This window comes from Panthera leo, chromosome D3 (assembly GCF_018350215.1).
Source record: "Panthera leo isolate Ple1 chromosome D3, P.leo_Ple1_pat1.1, whole genome shotgun sequence".
NCBI classification, from domain to species: Eukaryota; Metazoa; Chordata; class Mammalia; order Carnivora; family Felidae; genus Panthera; species Panthera leo.
In genome coordinates this window covers 46,595,333-46,617,528 of record NC_056690.1, presented here as the reverse complement: position 1 = coordinate 46,617,528, position 22,196 = coordinate 46,595,333, and the positions used below count along the sequence as shown (strand labels likewise).

Sequence of the window (22,196 nt, the reverse complement as noted above, 5' to 3'; positions counted from 1 at the left end):
CACTAGACTGTAAAACCCTGAGGGCAGAGTCTGGGCTCCAGCCGCTAATGTGTCCCTAGCGCTTAGCCCAGTGCCAGGCATATACTAGGATCTCCATACATTTTTCATTGAAAGAAAGAATGAATAATAGATGTGAGGCAACTGTGGGCAAGGTTCCTTTTGCTGAAATGGAAAACAGAAGAACCTTGAAATTGCATCTTTTTACCACCAGACAGTGCCCTGCCCCTTAGCTGACGCTCAGTAATCCCGTAATGAGGCAGTCCGCACCTTCCTCCCAGGCAAATAGCCTCGAGGTCCTTGGGTTTTCTTGGGTAACTTCCCTGATTGAGCCACCCTCCAGCCCCACTCATCCCTTAGGCCCACTAGACCCACGTAGGTCCCACCCTGTCTGTCAAATGTCTCAGATAACCCCTGCCTTCTTGTGAAAACCAAATTAATTTTGTTTTCGTTTTGTTTTGTTTTGGAATCTTATAAAACTCTTCTAAAGTTTATCCAGGAAAATAATATGCCAGAATGGCCAAGGAAAACATTTTAAGGGCTATGAGGAGAGCCTTGCTCAACCAACTATCTAAAGGCATTTTATACTTTCAGAAATGATAACGGCACAAAGACTGAACAAAATGTATGGAAACGACTCTAAGTTTGTACAGAAAACTTTGTAAATGCACATTCATCTTTCGTGAATTCAACTAAATGTACTTGGCAATAGAGAGAGAGGTGGGGGAGAGAACAAGAGTGACAGCACGAGAGGCACAGAGGGGAAAACAGCTGGAGTGTCTGTCCCCATTCACTCAGTGAGCACACAGCCTGCAGTGAGAGTGACAGTGTGACATGAAGGATGTGAATCTGCCAGTCCCCTAATTAGTCTGCTTTCCTTATGCCTCCCCTAGTGTGCACGTCTGACCCTACTGAGTGTGGCTCTGGGATGCACCCAAATACTATGTGTATTTCATGCAACGTGGGCCCTGGATTATGGGGATGGAATACTGGGATAGTGTGAGTTTCTTGAACTCTGGCCAATTTTGCTGTACACGTTGACCCTAAATCTATCTGCCATGTGAGATGCCCTGACACCACCAAAAAGCTAGGTTCCAAATTTTCACCAACATGAAGATCTGAGTGTAAGAAATAAAACTATGTAAGTCCTAAAAGAAAGCATAAACATTTCTGTAACTTTGCCAAGCATGGCCCCAAAGGCTGACAGCCTAAAGAATATAAGAGTAGGTACATATAACAAAAAACAAAACCCAAAAAACATGAACAAAAAATAAACAAAAATTTGCAACATGTAGTATGAAGAATTTGTATAGACCAATAAATAAAAGAACATTGCACTAGAAAAAGTGAGTAAAAAGCCTAGAAAGCAATCCAAAAAATAAGATCTACAAATGGTTAATTAGTACGTGAAAAAAATCCCATCTAATTATGAAACAAAGAAATGTAAATTCGAATGATTAAAATTTCCAACTACCAAACTGGCAAATATTTTAAAAACTGATCATTTGTAGTATTCACTGGTGGCAAAAGCTGCTCTTTTGCTACTGGAGGAACAGAAATGAGTCTGACTTTTCTGGAGGGCAATCCGGCAAAATGTATCAAAAGTCTGAAAATGCACCTATCCTTAGATCCAAGGGATCTGGTTCTATTAACTACGTCTTGAGGATTTATGTACACAAATAATTCACCACAAGGATTTACTTTTAGTGCTGCTTTGAATGGAAAAGAGGAAAACTATTTCAAAGACCAGCAGTAGATTACAGAACTTCTTGGTTCTGACACGATGTTATCAGCGAATACTTACTGAGATGGAAAGATATTGCTAACCTTCTACTACATCTACTAGGTGAGAAAATGAGCCAAAACAGAAAGTAAAACAGCAATCTACTTTTGTTTTTAAGAAAACGTCTGGGGGCGCCTGGGTGGCTCAGTCGGTTAAGCGGCCGACTTCGGCTCAGGTCGTGATCTCACGGTCCGTGAGTTCGAGCCCCATGTCGGGCTCTGTGCTGACAGTTCAGAGCCTGGAGCCTGTTTCAGATTCTGTGTCTCCCTCTCTCTGACCTTCCCCCGTTCATGCTCTGTCTCTCTCTGTCTCAAAAATAAATAAACGGGGGGCGCCTGGGTGGCTCGGTCGGTTAAGCGTCCGACTTCGGCTCAGGTCATGATCTCGCGGTCGGTGAGTTCGAGCCCCGCGTAGGGCTCTGTGCTGACAGCTCAGAGCCTGGAGCCTGTTTCGGATTCTGTGTCTCCCTCTCTCTGTGACCCTCCCCCGTTCATGCTCTGTCTCTCTCTGTCTCAAAAATAAAATAAAATAAACGTTAAAAAAAAAATAAATAAATAAACGGTTAAAAAAAAATTTAAAAAAAGAAAAGAAAAGAAAACGTCTGTGCACACAGAATGAACTATAAGAATATACAAGTTTTAACTGGGGATTTTATAAATAAAATGATTATAAGCAGGATTATATCTGAGCATGCACAAATATATAGAGCTACATAAAGGTATAGTGGGCCTCATTGGTTCTTTGCTCACTTGTATTACATAATTCCTATAAGTAAGTATTGACTTTATGATAAACTTATTTTAAATTTAAAAACATGCTGTCCATATGATTCATTTCTATACTGTTACTTTTGCACAATGTACATGCTACCTTCCGAGGTAGACTCTAAGTACCTTTCATAGTCCTTATATGCTTGGCAGAGCCCAATGTATGGTAGCTAATCATGAAAATGTGTTCATGCAAAACGAAAGCTTGGCTCTTTGGCCCCTCATAATTAAGTTCATAGTTTCCATTTTGCAACATTTATTCTTTTGTTCCGCTGCTGAACACCTATTACATGAATAATACATGAATAGTAGGCAGCAGTGATTCAGAAATGAATGACACAGACTGTCCTGCAGGTGTTCATAATATGTGGGGACAGAGAGGTATAGTTGTGTGTGTGTGTGCGTGTGTGTGTGTGTATGTATAGGAGTATGTAGAGTTGTATGTGCGTGTGCAGGTAAGTAGGGATGTGGTGGTGGGGTAGGGGTACATAAGGATGTGCATACATGGGGTGAGGACTATGTAAGGATGAATGTATATGGAGCTAGGCTAGTTAGGGTTATGTGTGCCAGGTAGGCAAATACAAGGACACGTGTGTGGTGGGTAGGGGTATGTAGGGATATGCATACATGGGGTGGGGGTATGTAAGGATGAATCTATATGGATGTAGGGATAGGTAAGGACATGTAGGGGGTGGAAGTACATACAGATGTGGAGGGGGAGGGGCATGTAGAAATATGTAGGGGAGGGGAATGAGGGAGTGTGTAGGGGGATAGGAGCATGTAGGCAAACGTGTTGGGGGTACATAGTGCTATGATACGTTGGGCCTCCTTCTCAAATTTCTGAAACATGTAAAAAACGAGAAAGATAAAGAAGTTAATGATTTATTAAGTGAACAGTCTTGTATTTTTCCCTAAAGACCTTTCTCCAGCCTCCGTGAAAGCAACAGCCCCACCCCAGCTCTGAGCCACGACCCAGCACAGCCGCACCCACAGCCCGAGCCTGCTGCAGCCTGCCCGAAGAGCCCACCCTACCTGTGGGATGCGGGGGGGGGGGGGGGGGGGGGGGGCGAGGGGGCAGCACCCACCTTTCGCACTGTGTGCCTGTGTATCCAGGTTTGCAGGAGCACCTCACGTTTTCCCCAGTCACAACACAGCCAGTGGCAAAACTGGAAGGAAGACAGAAAAAAGCCTCAGTAAAAACAAATCGATAGGCTTCATGCTCATTATTTTTTGCCACAAAGCACTGACTTGCCTTAAGTGTAAACAGACACCAAGGATCTGGTTACTTCTTATATGAAGAAAAATGTGTCCATTAAGACTTGTGTAGATAATGATGAATTATTTCAGCTCACATTGGGCAAATCTTGGTACATAAGGACTGAAGGCATTTATTTAGTTTTATTTTTGGCTTGGAGAAATACATTCCTTCACTTGAGACAGAGCAAAGTAACTCATTTTGGAAGAAATGATTACAACAGCATTTTTCCAGGAATAACAAGGAAAGAATAAAACAAGTCTAGGCAGAAAAAAAGGACAGGGAGCTCGGATTCTTCAAAAAATTTTCCTCCTTGTTTATTCTAGTTCCTTCATATTGGATACATTATCTCCTAGGAAGAAAAGGGGCCAGGCAGGAGGGACTAAGGCATAAAACAGGCTTGCCCGTCTAGGTATTTCTGTGGGCACAATCATTGGTGATATTTATATTTTTCAAATCAAGTTGTGGGATTCTGATTCTCTTTCTTTTTGTTCTAACCTAGTGTATATTTGAGCAGCTTTTTTTTTCCAAATAAGTGAGCAGATCATGAAAAAACTCTGTTGCCTTGAGATATGTCTATAAACATTACACTGAATAAATCTGAGGGAAAATACCTCTATTTATCATTTGCTGGTAAAAGAATTTTTATCTAGGAAGTTTCTCTTGGCCTAGTAGATGGACAGAATTATACTATTTTTTTTAAGTTTATTTATTTATTTTGAGAGACAGAGAGAGAGAGAGTGCAAGTGGGGGAAGGGGCAGAGAAAGAGAATCCCAAGCAGGCTCTGTACTGTCAGCACAGAGCCGGATGCAATGCAGGGCTCGAACTCACGAACCGTGAGGTCATGACCTGAGCCGAATCAAGAACTAGACGCTTAGCCGACTGAGCCTCCAGAGTTATACTTCTAAAGGAACAGTTAGAAATTCGTCAACAGTATGAATATGGATGGAGAAAGAGTTAAATAAAAACCATATTTCACTGATAAATCCGAGGAACTGTGTGTTACTTCAATTGCCTGAAAGCCAGAAGCTGGCCTTCATGATAACACTATGCTGTGCCATCAAAGATGAAAAGCTTTCCCCTGAGCACCCCATGAAAATCTTGTTTCCACTCTCTCTAGCTTCTGTTCCAACAAGTCTAGGCAAGTACTGAGTGCTAAATCCCTTTTCAAGTAAAGTCACAGGACTGGGCAAGTTTAAGGAGTATCAGATACACAGAGAGCAAACCAGGGTGCACATTTCAAATACGCATCTTCAGAAAAGCCACATCTGGGCAGTGGCTTCTGGTAACGTGGCCAATTTCTCTGATACTAGCCTGATTTCATCCTGCCTTGTGGTTCACACTTGCTCCCGAGCCTGTGCACTGCAGATACTGTTATTGGTATCTTCCTGATTTTCAAATCAACTCTTGCTTTGTTTACTTGTATTTTGCTTGGACCCACAGCGGGTGTGTCACGATAAGCAGGAATATGACAAGGTACCGAGGCCAAAGAGAACATGAATCACCATGAAATCCAAGTGGCAGGTTTCTACCTATGTCACTGGAGTCTGAATGACAACTCAGGTCACGCTCCATGGCTCAGAACTGGCCTATGACTTCCATCACACCGAGGATAAATCCAAGTGCCTTGTTATAGCCTGCAAAGTCCTACGGGATCTGTACCCTGGGTGCCCCACCAACCTCACCTCCTGACCCTCTGTCCCACACTGCCCTCTAACCACCTCCTTACTCCATGGACACATCATCACAGGGGCTGTCTCTTGTCTTTTCCTTGCCTCAGACCCTCGGTGCCGAGATACTGCCATGCTTACTCCATCTCATTGTTCCCTGGTCCTTGGCCAACGACCTCAGAAAACCCTCCTACTCTTCTGTAAAGAGTCTACTCACTCACTATCAATCACATAGCCCTGTTATCAACTTCCAAGCCCATCTCCATCTGAAATTATGCTTATTTATTTGTGCACGTATTTCTTGAGTGTGACAACTCTCCCTGCCTGCATTCTCCAGGGGAAGCCTCGTGAGATCAGAGTCTGTCAGTCTTCTTTCCTGTAGTTTCCCCAGCACCTAGAGGAGGCTAACTCCTAGCCCCTGTATCAGGCCTTCAGTAAATAACGTTTAACCACTGAATGAAGAGTGAAAGGAAAGAGGAAAAGGAAAAGCACACAAGCGTACACTTGGGAAACCTGTTCTTATTTGTTTTGCTTTTGTTTTGCATTTTTGCATGTTCTTTTTTAAATACAACTGCTTTGAGATAGACTTCACATACCGTATCACTTGTCCATTCCAAGCGTACAACTCAATGGCTTTTAGTAGATTCACAGAGTTGTAAAAACCATCAGTATGATCAACTACAGAACATGTTTATCACCCCCCAAAGAAATCCCACACCCTTACCGGCCACTTCCTATACACTGCCCCTCTCCCACTCCCCATCTCTGGTCCCAGGCAACCACCAAGCTACTTCCTATCTCCACAGATTATTTTCAAGCTCTCACAGTACCTGTTGGAATGAGGACATGGGCAGACGCTACAGTGTCCGTGGATGGCATTCCCATAGTGACCCTCTTTGCAGCGCTCACAGTGTTCCCCAGCAGTGTTATGCTGGCAGTTCTTGGGACAGATGAACATACAATTAAGAGCAGCCAATTACATTTATTATTATTAAGATTGTTATCACCTTAATTACTCACACAATTATAACTCAAGTCCTCTGACTCTGTACAGAGCTATGAATCACAAATGTTATATATTCCTATCTATCCAGTTACTGTTGGTACTAGAAAATAAAACACGTAAGCATCCTTCCATCAGCTATTTGGTGCTTAGCATCAGGAGGACGAAATTGGAGGAAGACCAGCTAGATTCAAACTCACTCCAATGTTTCACAGCTGTGCAGCCTTGGGCAAGATTCTTCACCTCTCTGAGCCTCGGTGTTTTGTTTTGTTTTGTTTTGTTTTAAACCAGTTGTATTGATGTATGATTTACACACAATTCTAATTTTCTTAAAACATATAGTTAGAATAATACCCACTTGCGAAGGCTGAGAGGATTTTAAAAAGTACACTATAGCTTCAGCAAGGTGTTAGCCCTATCCCTCTTCCCCTGAGAATAATGTCTATGAAAATCAACTTGTTTTACATAATTCAGTTACTCGTGACATACTAAAGAGGAATATAGTTGCAATAAGTTAACATGTACAATTTATTAAAACAATGAAAAGCTGCATTGTATCTAAAGAAGTAATTCCAGCATCTCAGTTTAATTCCAATGTCTCCAAGAAGCAAGATGTTATTTATCTACGTTGTGCGTTTATGTAAATCCAATTATTTTCATGCCAAAGTCAATGCCTATTGAAAGTTGTTCTTCAATAAAGCACTGAGACGAGATGACTTTCCAATTGAGCAGTCCATTGAGGCAAATCCTAGCAGATGGTATCAAATTTGCTTATTTTGTGGAATTTTTAATGTTTCTTGCTTTACTCTAGTAATACATATGTAAATGCACAAAACTATCCAGGAAACCACTCCCCTATTGTGGGCATTTGATAATTCAGAGATACTCTATATGACCGGGAATAAGTCTAATGTTTTTGAAACGTGCTTTTATGTAGAGGTGGGGCTTGGTAGGAAACTTCAATGGATGTGAGTTTTCAATAATATCTGAAACCGGGTTGCGAAAAACAACATGCACCTATATCCTAAGTGGGTGCGGCCCTGCTTTGAATGCGAGCCTGTCCCTTCCATCATAATGTCATCAGTTCCTTTGGCTTAAACACAACCATCCCTCACCAACCTTTCAATAACAGACAATCACAATCCACATGTTGTAACATGTTTTCATACTTTTTTTCCCGATATGAAATCGTGTCATACACAGAAGGGATGTTGTTTACACATTAACATGGAATCATCACCAGAAAGCTCGTCCCTGCCCTGAATCCCTCCCTCTTTCCCCAAAAGTCACTGCCATGACAGTTTTTCCTGTAGACCTGGACGCTAGGACCAAATCCACATGCAGTGTATTGGATCCACAGAGGGGTCTCTCCTTGACCTTTCCCTTGCTCCACGGTCCTGACTCTCTCACAAAACAGTCGTTTTTTTGAACGGATTATTTATCTTTCCACTTTAGTTTCCTTTCTTTTTAAACTCTAAATGACATTCTTAAGGAACAACATAGCTGAATAGATATCTTTTAATCCTAGATCCACTTAGTTCTGAGCTGAAAACATTGGAGAAGCAAGGACATGGAGAAACAAGAATTATGGTGAGGCCATCTGTGTCCTACTGAAAACACCCTGACCTCTGGTCCTCCTCGGGAGCTGGGGAAGAATGGTAGAAAGGGGTGAGAACCTGTGTTGCTTGATAAGGTCCCATAAGAATGTCTGAAATACCCCCACCCTCAGCTGAGAACACCTATCTTGATAGCTGTCTTTCTCAGTCCTGCAAATATGAGATATCTGCTTACCAATTTCCTTGTGGTTTACTGTGAATAAATTCAGGGATGGATGGATGGATGAATCCACATCCACTCCCACATCATGTGCTCTCTTAGCTCCATCGGACACCAAACATCCATTGGGCATCTACTACGTGTCCCACTATGCTACCAGGTACTAGGGATGCCAAGATGGATCGGCACCCTGACCAGGGGGCAAATAGAACCCTGTGAGTACACATGTTAAATATAACGTGGAAAACTTGATGGCTGATGCACCCCAGCATCCCATAAGAGCAAGAGGAGCTTCAGGGAAGGGCTTCTGGAGGCGATGATGCCTCCTGCATGGAGGATAAAAGGAGGGGAATTAGCTGGGTAGAGAAGTGAGGGGAGGGCACACCAGGCATAGGGAGCAGCGTGCATAGAATGTCAGTCGTGCAGGAGCACAGCAGTCCGTGTGGGCAAAATGAAGCAATTGGTATTCCGGAGAGTGAAGGGCAAGGCGGGGCGGGATGCAGCTGGAAAGGTAGCAGCTCAGATCACGGGAAACCTGAGGCGGCACGGAGGAGCATGGACCTCTGGTCATGAGCGTCACGAGAGCCCCAGGCCACCTGTGGGTTTCAGGTAAGTCTGGCAGGGGGGAAACGGGCACAAGAGCCAGGGAGTAAAGTGAAGGAAAACCGAAAGAGGAAGGGACATGGGAACAGAGTGGTAGAAGAGGGATGACCGAGATGGCAGAAGGCAAGGGGAGTGGGGGAGGGGCAGCAATATGGGGAGAAAGGGGGCCAGGAGAAGAGACAGAGCCTTGGCGAAGAGAAAGGGGCCTGTCACTGCGGGTCCTTCCGGCTGACGACGGCACCCACGCAACATACGACCTGCTGCTCTTGGACGCACACGGCTTTACTGCTAAGGGCTGGGGTTACTTTCTTCTTCAAACTTCGAAGTTTATTCTTGAAACAATATGGAGATTTGCACAAGAGTGAAGGTCCCAGATATTAGAAATTGACTCGGCTCTTGAGAGACGAAGTCCAATTTGCAGCGGAACCAGCCCATTCGATGGTGAAAAGTACTTGGTTTCCAAATCGTTATGGATCTTTGAGAATGAGGGCTGCATCCTTGGCTCCCATAAAACGGGCACCCCCCCCCCCCCCCCCCCCCCCCCCACCAGGGCAGGGGCAGCGCTCAGAGCCTGCCAGGGGAGAACTGCGCAGGGGAGCGAGTGCAGGCACTGGCCCCACGCCTCTGTGGGAGCGCGCATGCGCGCACGTTCCCCACGGGACCGCAAGCCTCGCGGAGGCGTGAAGGCGGGGAGGGCGTCGGGTCGTTTTAACCACAGTGCTTATTAGCTCACTACCTCCCACGATAGCAAAGGCTCCGTAAAGGTTTCCTGAATGAATTCTTTCTAAAGGCCATATGGCCATTAGGGACAAGTGAAGACACAGCTACAGAGAAAGGAAATGACAAAGAAAATCTTGTTTGATTAAAACAGATGAATTATGACTCATAGTGATCCTTCCGCTGGGTGAATGGACGCAGAGAATGCCTACTTTTGTTCTTTGGCAGCTTTGATAGAGTGGACGTGACATCTAGCCATGGTTCAGTGACAAGATAAATATTTATTTTAAATTAAAGCATCTACCTGTGTTACACATGGCATACGCTATGAAATATAAATTATTATAGAAGAGTATTTATGAGCTGAAAAATACTATTTCCCAATGAGTTTTATTGCTTTTGAACTTACAAGGTTAAAATTCTACAGAATATTCTATCAACAATGTCCTGTCCTGGCCTGTCCCATCTTGCAGTGGAAGCAGTTCCCTGGGACATGCTGAATTTGGCTTAATACAGTCCAGGAGCTCAAAGAATTGAAACACACTCTAGATGCATTGCACAACGCAAAGGAAATCCATGCCAGAAGAATGCATTTTCAAACAGCACAACGTAAGTGTGGGGGGGGGGGGGGGCTTGTGCTCCTAGGGGCACTGATGCTCTCTCCTTTCTTTGTATCTGTCCATTCTCCTTCCAAGTAGGGAGGCCCTGGCTGGCAGGGATGAAAGAGAGGAAGGCAGAAGAAAAAATGTGCTGCTTCAGGATACAAAAGAAAAATTTCCCGACAATCCAATTTTCTATGGGAAATATTTTTTAAGGTATTTTAAAAGAAGATTATTTTCCAGTGGATAGGCCACAGACAGCAAGGACTCACCTCACCTGTCTTCCTACATAAACCCACTTTGTCTTGGCAGCCGCAGATTAGTGCTTGAGTGACTTGAGTATGTGCCTTAAGTCTTTCTAAGCGTCATCTTCTCCCCGATTACTTGCTTGAGCTATTGCTCATCTAACAACCACAAGGCTCCCCTCCTGCAGCCTCCTGCTACCCCAACAAAACAGGGGCCCAAAGCAGTGGCTCTGATTTGTTATATTCCACCAGGAATTAAGTCCCGGGATCCACCCATTAAAAACATTCCTTGAAGCAAAAATTTAGAAGCTAATGTGCCATTTCATTGTTCAGCTAGGAGTTCTTCTCCGATGGCATGTGTTAAAATGGAGGGAAAAGTGAAGTGTAAAATAATTCAGCCTGATAATGCTGAATGCCATGTTTACAAAGCAACCTCAATTTGGCTTTGGGTTTGGCTGCAGATGCGATATTTGATGTCTCAGGGACCAGTGGGGTGAGGGTGGGGGGCGAGGGGACAGGGAGACACAGATTGTCGGCCAGGAGAGTATCAATTTACTCACGATACATATTCCCGAGCCATCCTGGCATCGATTTGAATGTCCGTTGCAATTGCAGGGAACACATCGTCCGGTATATGCACCTTTGCTATCCCGATAGTATCCGGGGCTACAACCCTGTTTTTCAAACAAAGCATTTAGTCAACATAAAGAATTATTATCCAAAGCATGTGCCAATTCTGACTGTCAAGCATTCACTTTCTTTTTAAAATTTATTTTTAACATTTATTCACTTTTGAGAGACAGAGTGTGAGTCAGGGAGGGGCAGAGAGAGAGGGAGACACAGAATCCTAAGAGGCTCCAGACTCAGCCGTCAGCACAGAGCCCAGCATGGGGCTCGAACTCACGAGCCACGGGATCATGACCTGGGCTGAAGTCAGACGCTCAACCAACTGAGCCACCCAGGTGCCCCAAGCATTCACTTTTTAAATCTTTTTTCCTTTAGTTGGTATGTGGATTTCTACTTTCAAACACTAGCCAGTCCACTGGCTCCCTTTGTCAGATTCTACCTTGTTTCCACGCCACAGCACGCGTGTATGCTAGTGGCGGAGCGGGAGATGTGTGGGGGGACACGAGAGAAAAGGGAGACGTGGAGGGAGGAGTGTGGAAATGGCTTCCTCTCCTTCAACCGTTTTAGGGCAAGTGGAAGGGTGGAGAGGTGAAGGGGTAAAGAGGGTCAGGACATCAGTCTTTGGTGGGGAAAGTCTCTAAGCAAATCCTTTCAAGTTCAAGTGCTCTTAGGGCAGGCATTCCGTCTCCAAGTAGGAGTTTGGACTGGTGGATGAAGGGGGACTAAGGAGTCTTCATTAGGATCTATTCAATAATGGCAGAACCGGGGGAATCATGTCACTGCCACTCACTGGTCTATAAGCAAAAGCGAACTCAGGGGAGAGGACCGTGCCTGTGTTCTCTACAGAACGCTGCAGGGACACTGGGCTCCAATGGGACACACAAAGACCCAGCTGGAGGGAATCTCACTGGGTGTGGTCTTCTTTTCTTGTTCAATGTTGCTTTGACCATATGTGTGTGTGTGTGTGTGTGTGTGTGTGTGTGTGTACATATATATATATATTTTAAGGATTCTAGTTGGGCACCTGGGTGGCTCAATTGGTTAAGCATCCGACTTTGGTTCAGGTCACAATCTTGCAGTTCACGAGTTCGAGCCCTACAATGGGCTTTGTGCTGGCAGCTCAGAGCCTGGAGCCTGCTTTGGATTCTGTGTTTCCCTCTCTCTCTGCCCCTCCCCCACTCACATGCTGCCTCTCTCTCTCTCTCAAAAATAAATATTTTAAAATAAATAAATACTTAAAAAAGGATTCTAGTTAAGAATGCCCCCAATAGAAGAAAAAGCAATTCTTCCAACACCAGCCATTAAAAATTATTTAGATTTCTGTCTTTAAAGAGAATCATAGACATTTTGTTTATTTTGGCAGAGCAAATTAATACATTGATTCAAACCAAATGTTGTCCCCAGTTTCTTTAAGTGACCTCCATATATGGCCTATCTAAAGCATCAGGAAAAAATAATATTTCAAGATAAAAGATCATCTTTCATCTAATCCTCTTTAAACAGCATTATGTCTATAAGACTCTGAAGCTACAATCAAGAGAAATCAGAAAATCAACCATCCATTCTCATTCATCCGTAGCCATAAAGGGCTCTACCTGGTCTGGTGGAAAAGAGGAAGAAGCCACCCTTATAGAGCTGGAGAAAGAAGCCTGGTATACTCCCCGGAGTAGAACATCCCAGTTTCTGATAGGAGTTTCTTCCAAAATTACCAATTACTACACACTGGACACAATAACAAGACTATAATTTCCAGTATGTTTTCCCCTTCAGCTATTAGAAACCATGTTTAGGCAAAAGAAGCTATTGCAAAAAATGAGATTGCTTTATGTGTTATATGAATAGGCTTGTCTACAGGAGAATCGAAGTATGAAAGGAATGTTCTTTAATTGAAAACACAACTGAGAGAGACGTTCGAACAAAATTCAGCCACTGGTAGTGTGATCATATCTACAAGCAAATACTCTCCACTACTAAGTGGCAAGTGTCTCTTAATTACCCCCACATATCACATTACATGCTTATGAAATAATATTTGGTAAAGAACAAATTATCCAAATTAATAAATATATGTGGTTCATTTATGACAACATGTCTGAGTAAAAAGCCTTAATTAAACATGTTTGGCAGGAGGACGGTCCATCCTGATTAAAATTAAACCACCCACCTAATTTGCTTTCGATTAGAAACAGAAAAAGTCTCCTACAAGTCACATGACTTCTACTCGGGCAGAACGTTTGTCGGTTACTGAAATATAATCATTTTCTCACCTCTACAAAGCACACAAACTCCACACAATCTTATACACAATTCAGTTCAAGTACTCAGATTGTATTGAAGATTTACTCTAAATGAAAATGAATGTATCCTAATATATCATTTCAGAAAGGGGTTTAGCAACCATATTTTTTAAGTAACAATTTTTCAGGATCACTTTTCCGATAAACTTTTGTGGTACAAATGATAAAATGATGTCCCTATCAGGTTTTCAGGGCTACCTCAGCAGCCATTGGATCCATTTCTCTGTGAGCATACATGTAAAAATCCAGAAAGTTGAGACAGAGAGAGAGACAGAGAAAGAGAGAGAGAGCAAGCGAGCAGACTTTATGAGTGTTTAATGCCTGGCAAATTGAAGCATGTCTTGTTAGGTATTATACAAATTCAATCTCATCACTTTTCTTAAACATGGATTTCACTGATTTTCGTGGTTTACTTTACCGGTAAATTTTCTTCCAAGCAGAATTTGGAAGTCTACAGGCACTGGACTCTTTTGTCTTGGGGCCTGAGTTACTCTCGAAAGGGCACAAAGTTTCATAGTGTACTAACATCCCACAAACATTCAAACTCTGAGCTGTCTGGGCATTTCCAGGTGGGCTGATGTTTACAGGGTTTGTGGTTAACAGCTCAGGAGAACAATCTGTCAGGCACCGTAATAAACTCTGCCAGTCAACAGGACAGGGAGGCTCTGGGTCCCTCCCCCAGCCCACCCATTATTCATTCATCCCCTTAACTTAAAAAATGTCATAAAGCTAGGAACCCTTCCCCAGCCCAAACCAAATTGAAAAGGGACATTACCTGGCTGGGCTTAAACTCCACATAACTTGCTTGCAGATGGCTTTGACCCGGAGGCTGAAGAAACGCTACCCTTTGCTGCTGTGAATTATATCCCAGACACTGCCCCACAGCTGCCCCAAAGATCCACAGCCATCCAGCGCTCCAGGCTGACCACCTCACTGTGGGGGACATCCTGGTCCCTGGGCGTCCTGCTGGCTGCACGCAAACCTTTTCCTCTTCCTCTTATACCTGCCCTTCCTGCTTCAGTGCCCAAGCCCGCCTGACTCAGGTGAGGCAGGCTGTCTGCGGCAGGAGGCCCCACCTGTAAACTTCACCCATGAGTCAGCCTGTGAGAGAGCGCACATAACAGTCCCACAGGGAAGAACGCCGCTCTGTAATTCCTGCGAGGTGGGGTAGGCATCACCTTCTACCCACCTTACCCCGCAGACGGCACTAGCTGATTAGAGCAGATGTAAATCACAGGCTGAGTCACGAGCAAAGAACACGCCCGGGGCAGGAGGCTGGTAATCCAGAGGTTCCACTCCTTCCCTGGGGCTATGATTTTATTTAATTCGGCTAGAAAAGAGATAGGAGGAAGGGGGTGGGGAAGAAGAATCTTGGCACCTGTGGACTAAATGTTATAAGACAGAAGTCCCCACGGGGTACCTGGGTGGCTCAGTTGGTTAAGCGTCTGACTTTGGCTCAGGTCATGATCTCCCCAGAAAACCACGACAGGTAATATATTTGCAAGTTAAAAAAAGAAACTTGTGTGCCGATCACCTAGGGGCTTTCTGCGATCAAGGGGTGAGGATAGAAAGGGGAGGATGTTGCTAAATGTACATACAGGGGGTAGAGGGAATACACTGAGTGATAATATTTGCTATTTCCTAATAATTGCACCAAACTGTTGTGCTTTCCCTCCCATCAGGAAGAGAACCTATTTACAACTTGAGATACGACAGTTTCATTTTATGGCACAATTTAATCATCTGAGGACAAGTCAGGCTGGCTGGGCCTGGCAGGAAGATCTGCTGTGAGTTCGGAAACTGGGCTGCCACGTCCCCTGGAAGAACCAGGACACTGTCTGGACTCTAAACCGGAGGGGCCCTCGACTAAAGAACAGCACAAGAACCCGAGGAAAGGCAGTGGCTCAAATACTGGGATGCCCACTGGCGGGCTCCTTCTACTTCCCAGAAAGTCCTGATTTCTACAACCTCCAGGATTGACCAAATGCCTGCGGCTTTCCAGTGGAATTTGAGGTGTCTGTGATTTCTTTTTTGTATTTCATACCTGAAGGTGGTCCAGGTAAGACAGAAGCTATAGCCCAGGAGACACCTGTCCGATGGACAGAGTACTTCAGACCGTCCAGCAGGGTGGGGGCAGCAGACAGAAGGGGCAGCCACAGGAGTCCTAGGGGGAATTTCTTCCTACCTGACATGAGTCACCGGTGTAGCCAGGGGGGCAGGCACACATCTCCACATGATGTGCTCTACGCCCACTTCCTGTGGCAGAGGCCTCCTCCAGTCCCACCCCGCTCAAGGAGAGCCGCTGAGTCTCGGTGAAGTAGAGTCCTCGGAGGCGCACACCTTCTAGTCTAGACAGTACCATCATCAGCTCTTCCCGGGACACGGGGGCACTGCTGCTGGCGTGCCTGAAGTTTCCCTACACATGGAAAAAGAAAAGCAAGGTCTCCCCTTGGCAAGCTCACTTCCAGGGCTTTCAGAGAGGCAGGCGTCCAGCACAAGTCAAAGGAAAGGCATGGAAGACGAGAGAAGGGAAGGGAAAGGAAGGGAAGGGAAGGGAAGGGAAGGGAAGGGAAGGGAAGGGAAGGGAAGGGAAGGGAAGGGAAGGGAAGGGAAGGGAAGGGCAAGGAGGCAGGGAGGAAGGGAGGAAGGGAGGAGGGGAGGAGGGGAGGAGGAGACGAGGAGAGGAGAGAACAGAAGTTAGTATAAGATAGCAGATTTATATTTAGAGTCAGGTGTCCTGGGTTATTCCTAAGAAAAGAGAGTGCCACATGAAAGGGGAAAAAATGAAGGCAGGAAATAAGGCACAATGAAATGCAATAAGATTTCCTAGTGTTTACTTATTTTAAAATGCACTTTTGGGGCACCTGGTGGCTCAATTGGTTGAATGTCTCTCTTTTTTAAACTTTTTTTTAAAGTTTATTTTTTTGAGAGAGAGAGAGAGCAAGGGAGGGGCAGAGAGTGAGGGAGAGAGAGAATCCCAGGCAGGCTCCTTGCTGTCAGTGTGGAGACAGAGGCGGGGCTCGATCTCAGGAACTGTGAGATCATGACCTGAGCCAAAATCAAGAGTCAGACACTTAATAGACTCAGCCACCCTGGCGCCGCAGAGTATCTGACTCTTGATTTTGGCTCAGGTCATGATCCCAGGGTTATGGGACTGAGCCCCACCTTGGGCTCCATGTTGTGCATGGAGCCTGTTTAAAATATTCTCTCTCTCTCTCTCTCTCCCTTTCCCTCCCTCCCTCCACTTCTCGCTTCCTCTGTCCCTCTAACCAACTCTCTCTCTCTCTCAAATAAATAAATAAATACATAAATAAATACTTTTTTTTTAAAAATGCACTTTTGTGTGTGTAAGCACAAAATGAATGAGAATGATACAGGAGAAAGGCTTAAGGAAACCCACTGAGTCATGCAGTTACATCACTCATTAAATGTACATAATTGGGACAGAAAGTACAATCTTTTCTTGCACACACACATTTACATTTTACTTTTATGATGGTAAAAGGCACATCACATAAAATTTACCATTTCAGCCATTTTTAAATGTACAGTAGAATAGCATTAATTATATTCACATTGTTGTATAACACATCCTAGACCTTTATCATCTTGCAAAATGGAAACTCTCTACCTATTAAGCAATTTCTCCTCTCCCGCCAATTCCTGAAAACCACCATTCTACTTTCTGATATTATGAATTCGATTACTTTAAATACCTCATATAAGTGGAATCACTCAGTATTTGTCTTTTGGTGACTGGCTTATTCCACTCAGCATAAAATCTTCACATTACGTTCCAGCATCTAACTAGCTAGATCTATCATATTCTAGCAGGTGATAGGATTTCCTTTTTAAGGTAATATAATATTCCAACATATGTATATACCATATTTTCTTTATCCATTCATCTGTCATCTGCCACCTCTTATCTACTGTGAATAGTGCTGAAATGAACATGGATGTGTGAATAGCTGTTCAAAACGCTATTTTCAATTCTTTTGGGTATATACTCAGAAGTGGGATTGCTGGATCACGTGGTCATTCTATCTTTAAAATTTTTTTTAATCTCAATACTCTTTTCCACAGTGGCTCGCACTGTTTTATAATCTCACCAACAGTGCACATGTGTTCCAATTTCTGCACATCCTCGCCGACACTTGTTATTCTGTTTTATTTTTAACAGTAGCCATCCTAATGACTGTGAGATGGCATCCCGTTGGTTTTGATTTGCATTTCTCTACTAATTAGTGATGTTGAGTATCTCTTCATGTAAAAGCCTGCACTTAGAGAAAGAATTTTTTTTTCATGTTTGTTTATTTTTGAGAGAGAGACACAGAGCATGAGCAGTGGAGGGGCAGAGAGAGAGGGAGACACAGAACTGGAAACGGGCTCCAGGCTGTTAGCGCAGAGCTCGACATGGGACTTGAACTCAGGAAGTGTAAGATCATGACCTGAGCTGAAGTCGGAGGCTTAAACGACTGAGCCACCCAGTCATCCCTAAAAGACTGCACATTTAACCTTTATATTCTGTTGCCTCCTTAAAACTTGGCTTCCATATGTCTTAAATGCGCATAATAATGTCTAATCTCTCAGCAGTATGATGAGGATTATGTGTCCTATAGTGTCCCATATAGTAGAGGATTAAAGCAAATTAAATAATATAATGTACATAAAGTGTTTAGCCCAGTGCCTAACATGTAGTAGACATTCAATAAATGGTATCTATTATTATTTACATATAAATAAGATACTAATATAATTTTAGTTTATATTTTTAACAGCTTGAGGTATGATTTGCATACAATTATATTCCCTTATTTTAAGCGTACAATTTTTAGTAAATTTACAGAAGCATGCAACCATCACCACAATGTAGTTTTACATTTTCATCCCCCTACCCCCAAAAGAACCCTTGTGCCCATTTGTAGTTACTGCCTATTCCCATCCCAAGCCCCAGGCAACTGTCTCTAGCTTTACCCTTGTTGGACCATTTATGTAAATACAAGCTTTAGGGACGCCTGGGTGGCTCAGTCAGTTAGGCATCTGACTCTTGGTTTCGGCTTGGGTCATGATCTCACAGTTCAAGAGTTCTGTGCTGCTAGTGTGAAACCTGCTTGGGATTCTCTCTCTCCCTCTCTCTCTGCCCCTCCCCCACTCATGCTTGCTCTCTCACTTGCTCTCTCTCAAAATAAATTTAAAATAACACTTAAAAATCAATCAATAAATACAAACTATTTCAATAGTACACAAATGCTTATCTTCTATTCATTTCTTCACCTGCTCTGTTGTGCTCTTATTATCATATACATTATGTCTTTATACACTGTATGCTGATCAACACAGACTTATAATTACTTATAATTATTGCTTTAAGCAGTTGTCTTTTAAATCAGAAGGTTACAAACAAAAGATATATTTTTACTGCCTTTCATATTTACCTATGTAGTTACCTTTACAAGTGTTTTTCATTTCTAACAGGGATTGAAGTTATTGTCTATAGTGTCCTTTCATTTCTGTCTAAAGATTCCCATTAGTATTTCTTATAAGGAGGGCGGGATAGCACTGAATTCTCCCTGTTTTGTTTATAATGGAATGTCTTCATTTCTCCTCCATTTTTGAAGGACATTTTTCTGGATATGTAATTCTTTGCTGCATGTTTCTTTTAGCACTTTGAATGCTGCCCCACTGCCTTCTGACTTCCATGGTTTCTGGTGAACAGTTAGGTCTTAACCTTATTGAGGACCCTTGTATGTGATGTGCTTCTCTCCCATTGCTTTTAAGATTGTCTTTGTCTTTCAGAATCTTTACTATGATGTTTCTAATGTGTGGATCTCTTGCGTTTATCCGACATGAAGTTTGTTGAGCTTGGATGTGTAGATTAATGATTTTCATCAAATCTGATAAGTTTTGCAGCCATTATTTCTTTAAATATTGTTTCTTTCTTTGTTTCTCTCTCCTCTTGTTCCGGTACTTCAATTATTCACATGTTGGTACATTTGATGGTGTCTCATACGTCTTTGAGAGTCTGTTTGTTTTTCCTCACTCTTTTTACTTTCTGTTCCTCAGACTGAATAATCTCAATTGACCTTCAAATTGGCTGATCCTTTCTTCTGCCTGTTCAACTCTGTTGTCGAGCCCTGGTCTTAGTCAGCCTGGCTGCCATAACAAAACACCATAGACTCGATGGCTTAAACAACAGAAATCTGTTTTCTCAAAGTTATAGAGGCTAGAAGTCCCAGATCAAGATTGCCAGCCACTTTGGTCCCTGGTGAGAATTTTCTTACTAGCTTACACATGGTTGCCTTCTCACTGTGTTCTTATGTGGTAGACAGAGAGAGTGAGTTTTCTGGTGTCTCCTTTTATAAGGGCATTGATTCTATCAGATCACAGCTCTATCCTTATGATCTTATTTAACCTTAATTACTTCTTTACTCCAAATACACTCAAACTAGAGACCAGGGCTTCAACACATAAATTTGGAGAGAACACAACCCAGTCCACAGCAGCTCTTCTAGTAAATTCTTCATTTTCAGATATTGTAATTTTCAACCCTAGAATTTCTATTTGGTTCTTTTTTTTATAATTCCTATTTCTTTACTAGTATATTGCATTTGGTGAGATATTGTTCTCATATTTTACTTTAGTTCTTTAGACATGGTATTCTTTAGTTCTTTGATGTATGTTGATTTAAAGTCTTTGTGTAGTAAGTCCAATGTCTGGGCTTCCTTAGGGACAGTTTCTATTTATTTATTGCCTTTCTCTCCTGTGCATGGACCATGCTTTCCTGTTTCTTTTTCATGTCTCATATTTTTTTTGTGGAAAACTGGACATTTAACATAATGTAACATGGCAACTCAGGAAATCATATTTCTCCCCCCTCCCCAGAATGTGTTGCTGTTGCTATTTACTATTGTTGTTTGTGTCTTTGTTTAATGAGTTTTCTGAACTAATTCTGTAAAGTCTGTATTCTTTGTCATGTAAGGCCATGAAAGTCTCTGCTTAGGTAGCTTAGTGGTCAGCTAGTGACTGGACAGAGATTTCTTTAAATGCATAAAACCGAAAAGTCTCTTAGTATCTGCCAAGGGGTTTGTGTGTATGTTGAGGGACCCCTCAACACTCAGCCAGGCAGCTGACAACTCTGTTTTAGCCTTCACTTCTGGTTTATTCTAAGCCTCAAGGTCAGCTAGAGGTGAGGGCTTAGGGCAGTGTCAGGTCTTTCCTGAGCATGCTCAAAGCCCTGAGTATGTGTGGCCTTCTACCTTCCCAAGATTGTGTTGGAGCTTTCCAAAGCCCCTATGGACATCTCATTCCCAGCTTTTTAAGTTTTGTGATTAGCCTATTATTAGTCCCAACTGTTATCCATCACCTCAGGCAGCCATGAAGTTAAGCAACCGCCTCTAAATGTTTTCAGACATCCCAAGGGAAAAGCTTTTCATTTTGGAGACAGTTCCAAGTCAGGTCAAACAAAGACAGCTTAGAGGTAGAATCTTCCAGAAAACCTCCAGACAGGTCAAATCATGATAGTTCTCTGGGAGTGAAGCTTTGTATAAGCTCCGATGCCACTGTCTCCCCTGATGGTTGCTGGGCTACTGGCGGTCACCTTGCTGGTGGGCTATTGTTTTTCAAAGCTACTGTGGAGGTGGGGAATGGGAACAGAGCAAGCTGACTGCCACAAAGCCCGATGTTCTTACCAAAATTCAGCCATTTTTCTTGAATAAACACTTTTCAGATTGTTGTAAGCCTCTGATCAATGTCCAGGTTCTAACATACTTGATTCTAACCATTTTTGCCAGATTTCTCATTGCTTTTACAGAGGAGAGAATTTCTGGAGGTTCCTCCTCCACCAATTTTGCTGGCATGTCCACTCTCATATAAATAGAATATGTGGTCTGTGTCTTGCTTCTTTGAATATAAAAGCAATATATTGCTTTTGAGGTTCATCCATGTTGTCATAGGTATCAATGCTTTGTTTCATTTATTGCCAAGTAGTATTCTATTGAATGGATGGACCTGTACAGAAATGTTAAAATATGTCTACAGATTCAAAGTACTTGAAAAGAATCATCTTGAGGTATCAGACATATTTAAAAAAAATTTTTTTAATGTTTATTTTTGGGAGCGAAAGAGAGACAGAGCATGAGTAGGAGAGGGGCAGAGAGAGAGGGAGACACAGAATCCGAAGCAGGCTCCAGTCTCCATGCTGTAAGCACAGAGCCCTATGCGGGGCTCGAAATCACGAACTGCGAAGATCATGACCTGAGCCAAAGTCGGATGCTTAACTGACTGAGCCACCCAGGCACCCCTTAATGTTTATTTTTGAATGTGTGTGCAAGTAGGGGAGGTACAGAGAAAAGGGGAGGTGAGGATCTGAAGTGGGCTTCTGTGCTGACAGCAGAAAGCCCAATGCAAGGCTTGAACCCATGGACCACTAGATCATGACCTGAGCTGAAGTCAGACACTTAACCGACTGGGTCACCCAGGCACCCCTGGACATACTTAATAATACAAGTGGAACACTATTTTAAAGAAGTTGTCATAACCAAGTAAATGTAATATGTTTTATGATTTCATAAGCTTTCCTTTATTTATTTATCTTAATCTTATTTCTTTTGGTATTAGACTGTTTTTGTGGCTTTTCTATCCATTCATCCCAAGCCTTTGTTGGCCACTGAGGAAGGCATGAGATCACAGCATTTACAAGCTCACAGGGTTTATAAGACAATGATAATTACCTGTAAAACAGGAGAGACCATGCTAAGTGCCATACAGATAGTATAAACAAAGCCCTATGAAGATGAAACTCTGTATATTCTACACAATTTATATTTTAAATTTATACACATGAAATATATGTCT

The 22,196-nt window shown here is 43.0% G+C and overlaps 1 protein-coding gene across 8 annotated transcripts in view; it reads right to left on the bottom strand.

The window, feature by feature from the left end:
• LAMA3 (laminin subunit alpha 3) overlaps positions 1–22,196 on the bottom strand; it is a 272,517-nt gene that overhangs the window by 61,192 nt on the left and 189,129 nt on the right. For 7 of the 8 annotated variants that reach the window (XM_042909620.1, XM_042909619.1, XM_042909622.1 and 4 more), the window contains 4 exons: positions 15,526–15,756; positions 10,977–11,090; positions 6,304–6,413; positions 3,633–3,713 (listed from right to left, as the gene is read on the bottom strand). In XM_042909620.1, coding sequence (XP_042765554.1) covers positions 3,633–3,713; positions 6,304–6,413; positions 10,977–11,090; positions 15,526–15,756 — 536 coding nt within the window. The remainder of the gene's footprint in view (positions 1–3,632; positions 3,714–6,303; positions 6,414–10,976; positions 11,091–15,525; positions 15,757–22,196) is intronic. The other variant, XM_042909621.1, reaches the window with a different exon arrangement.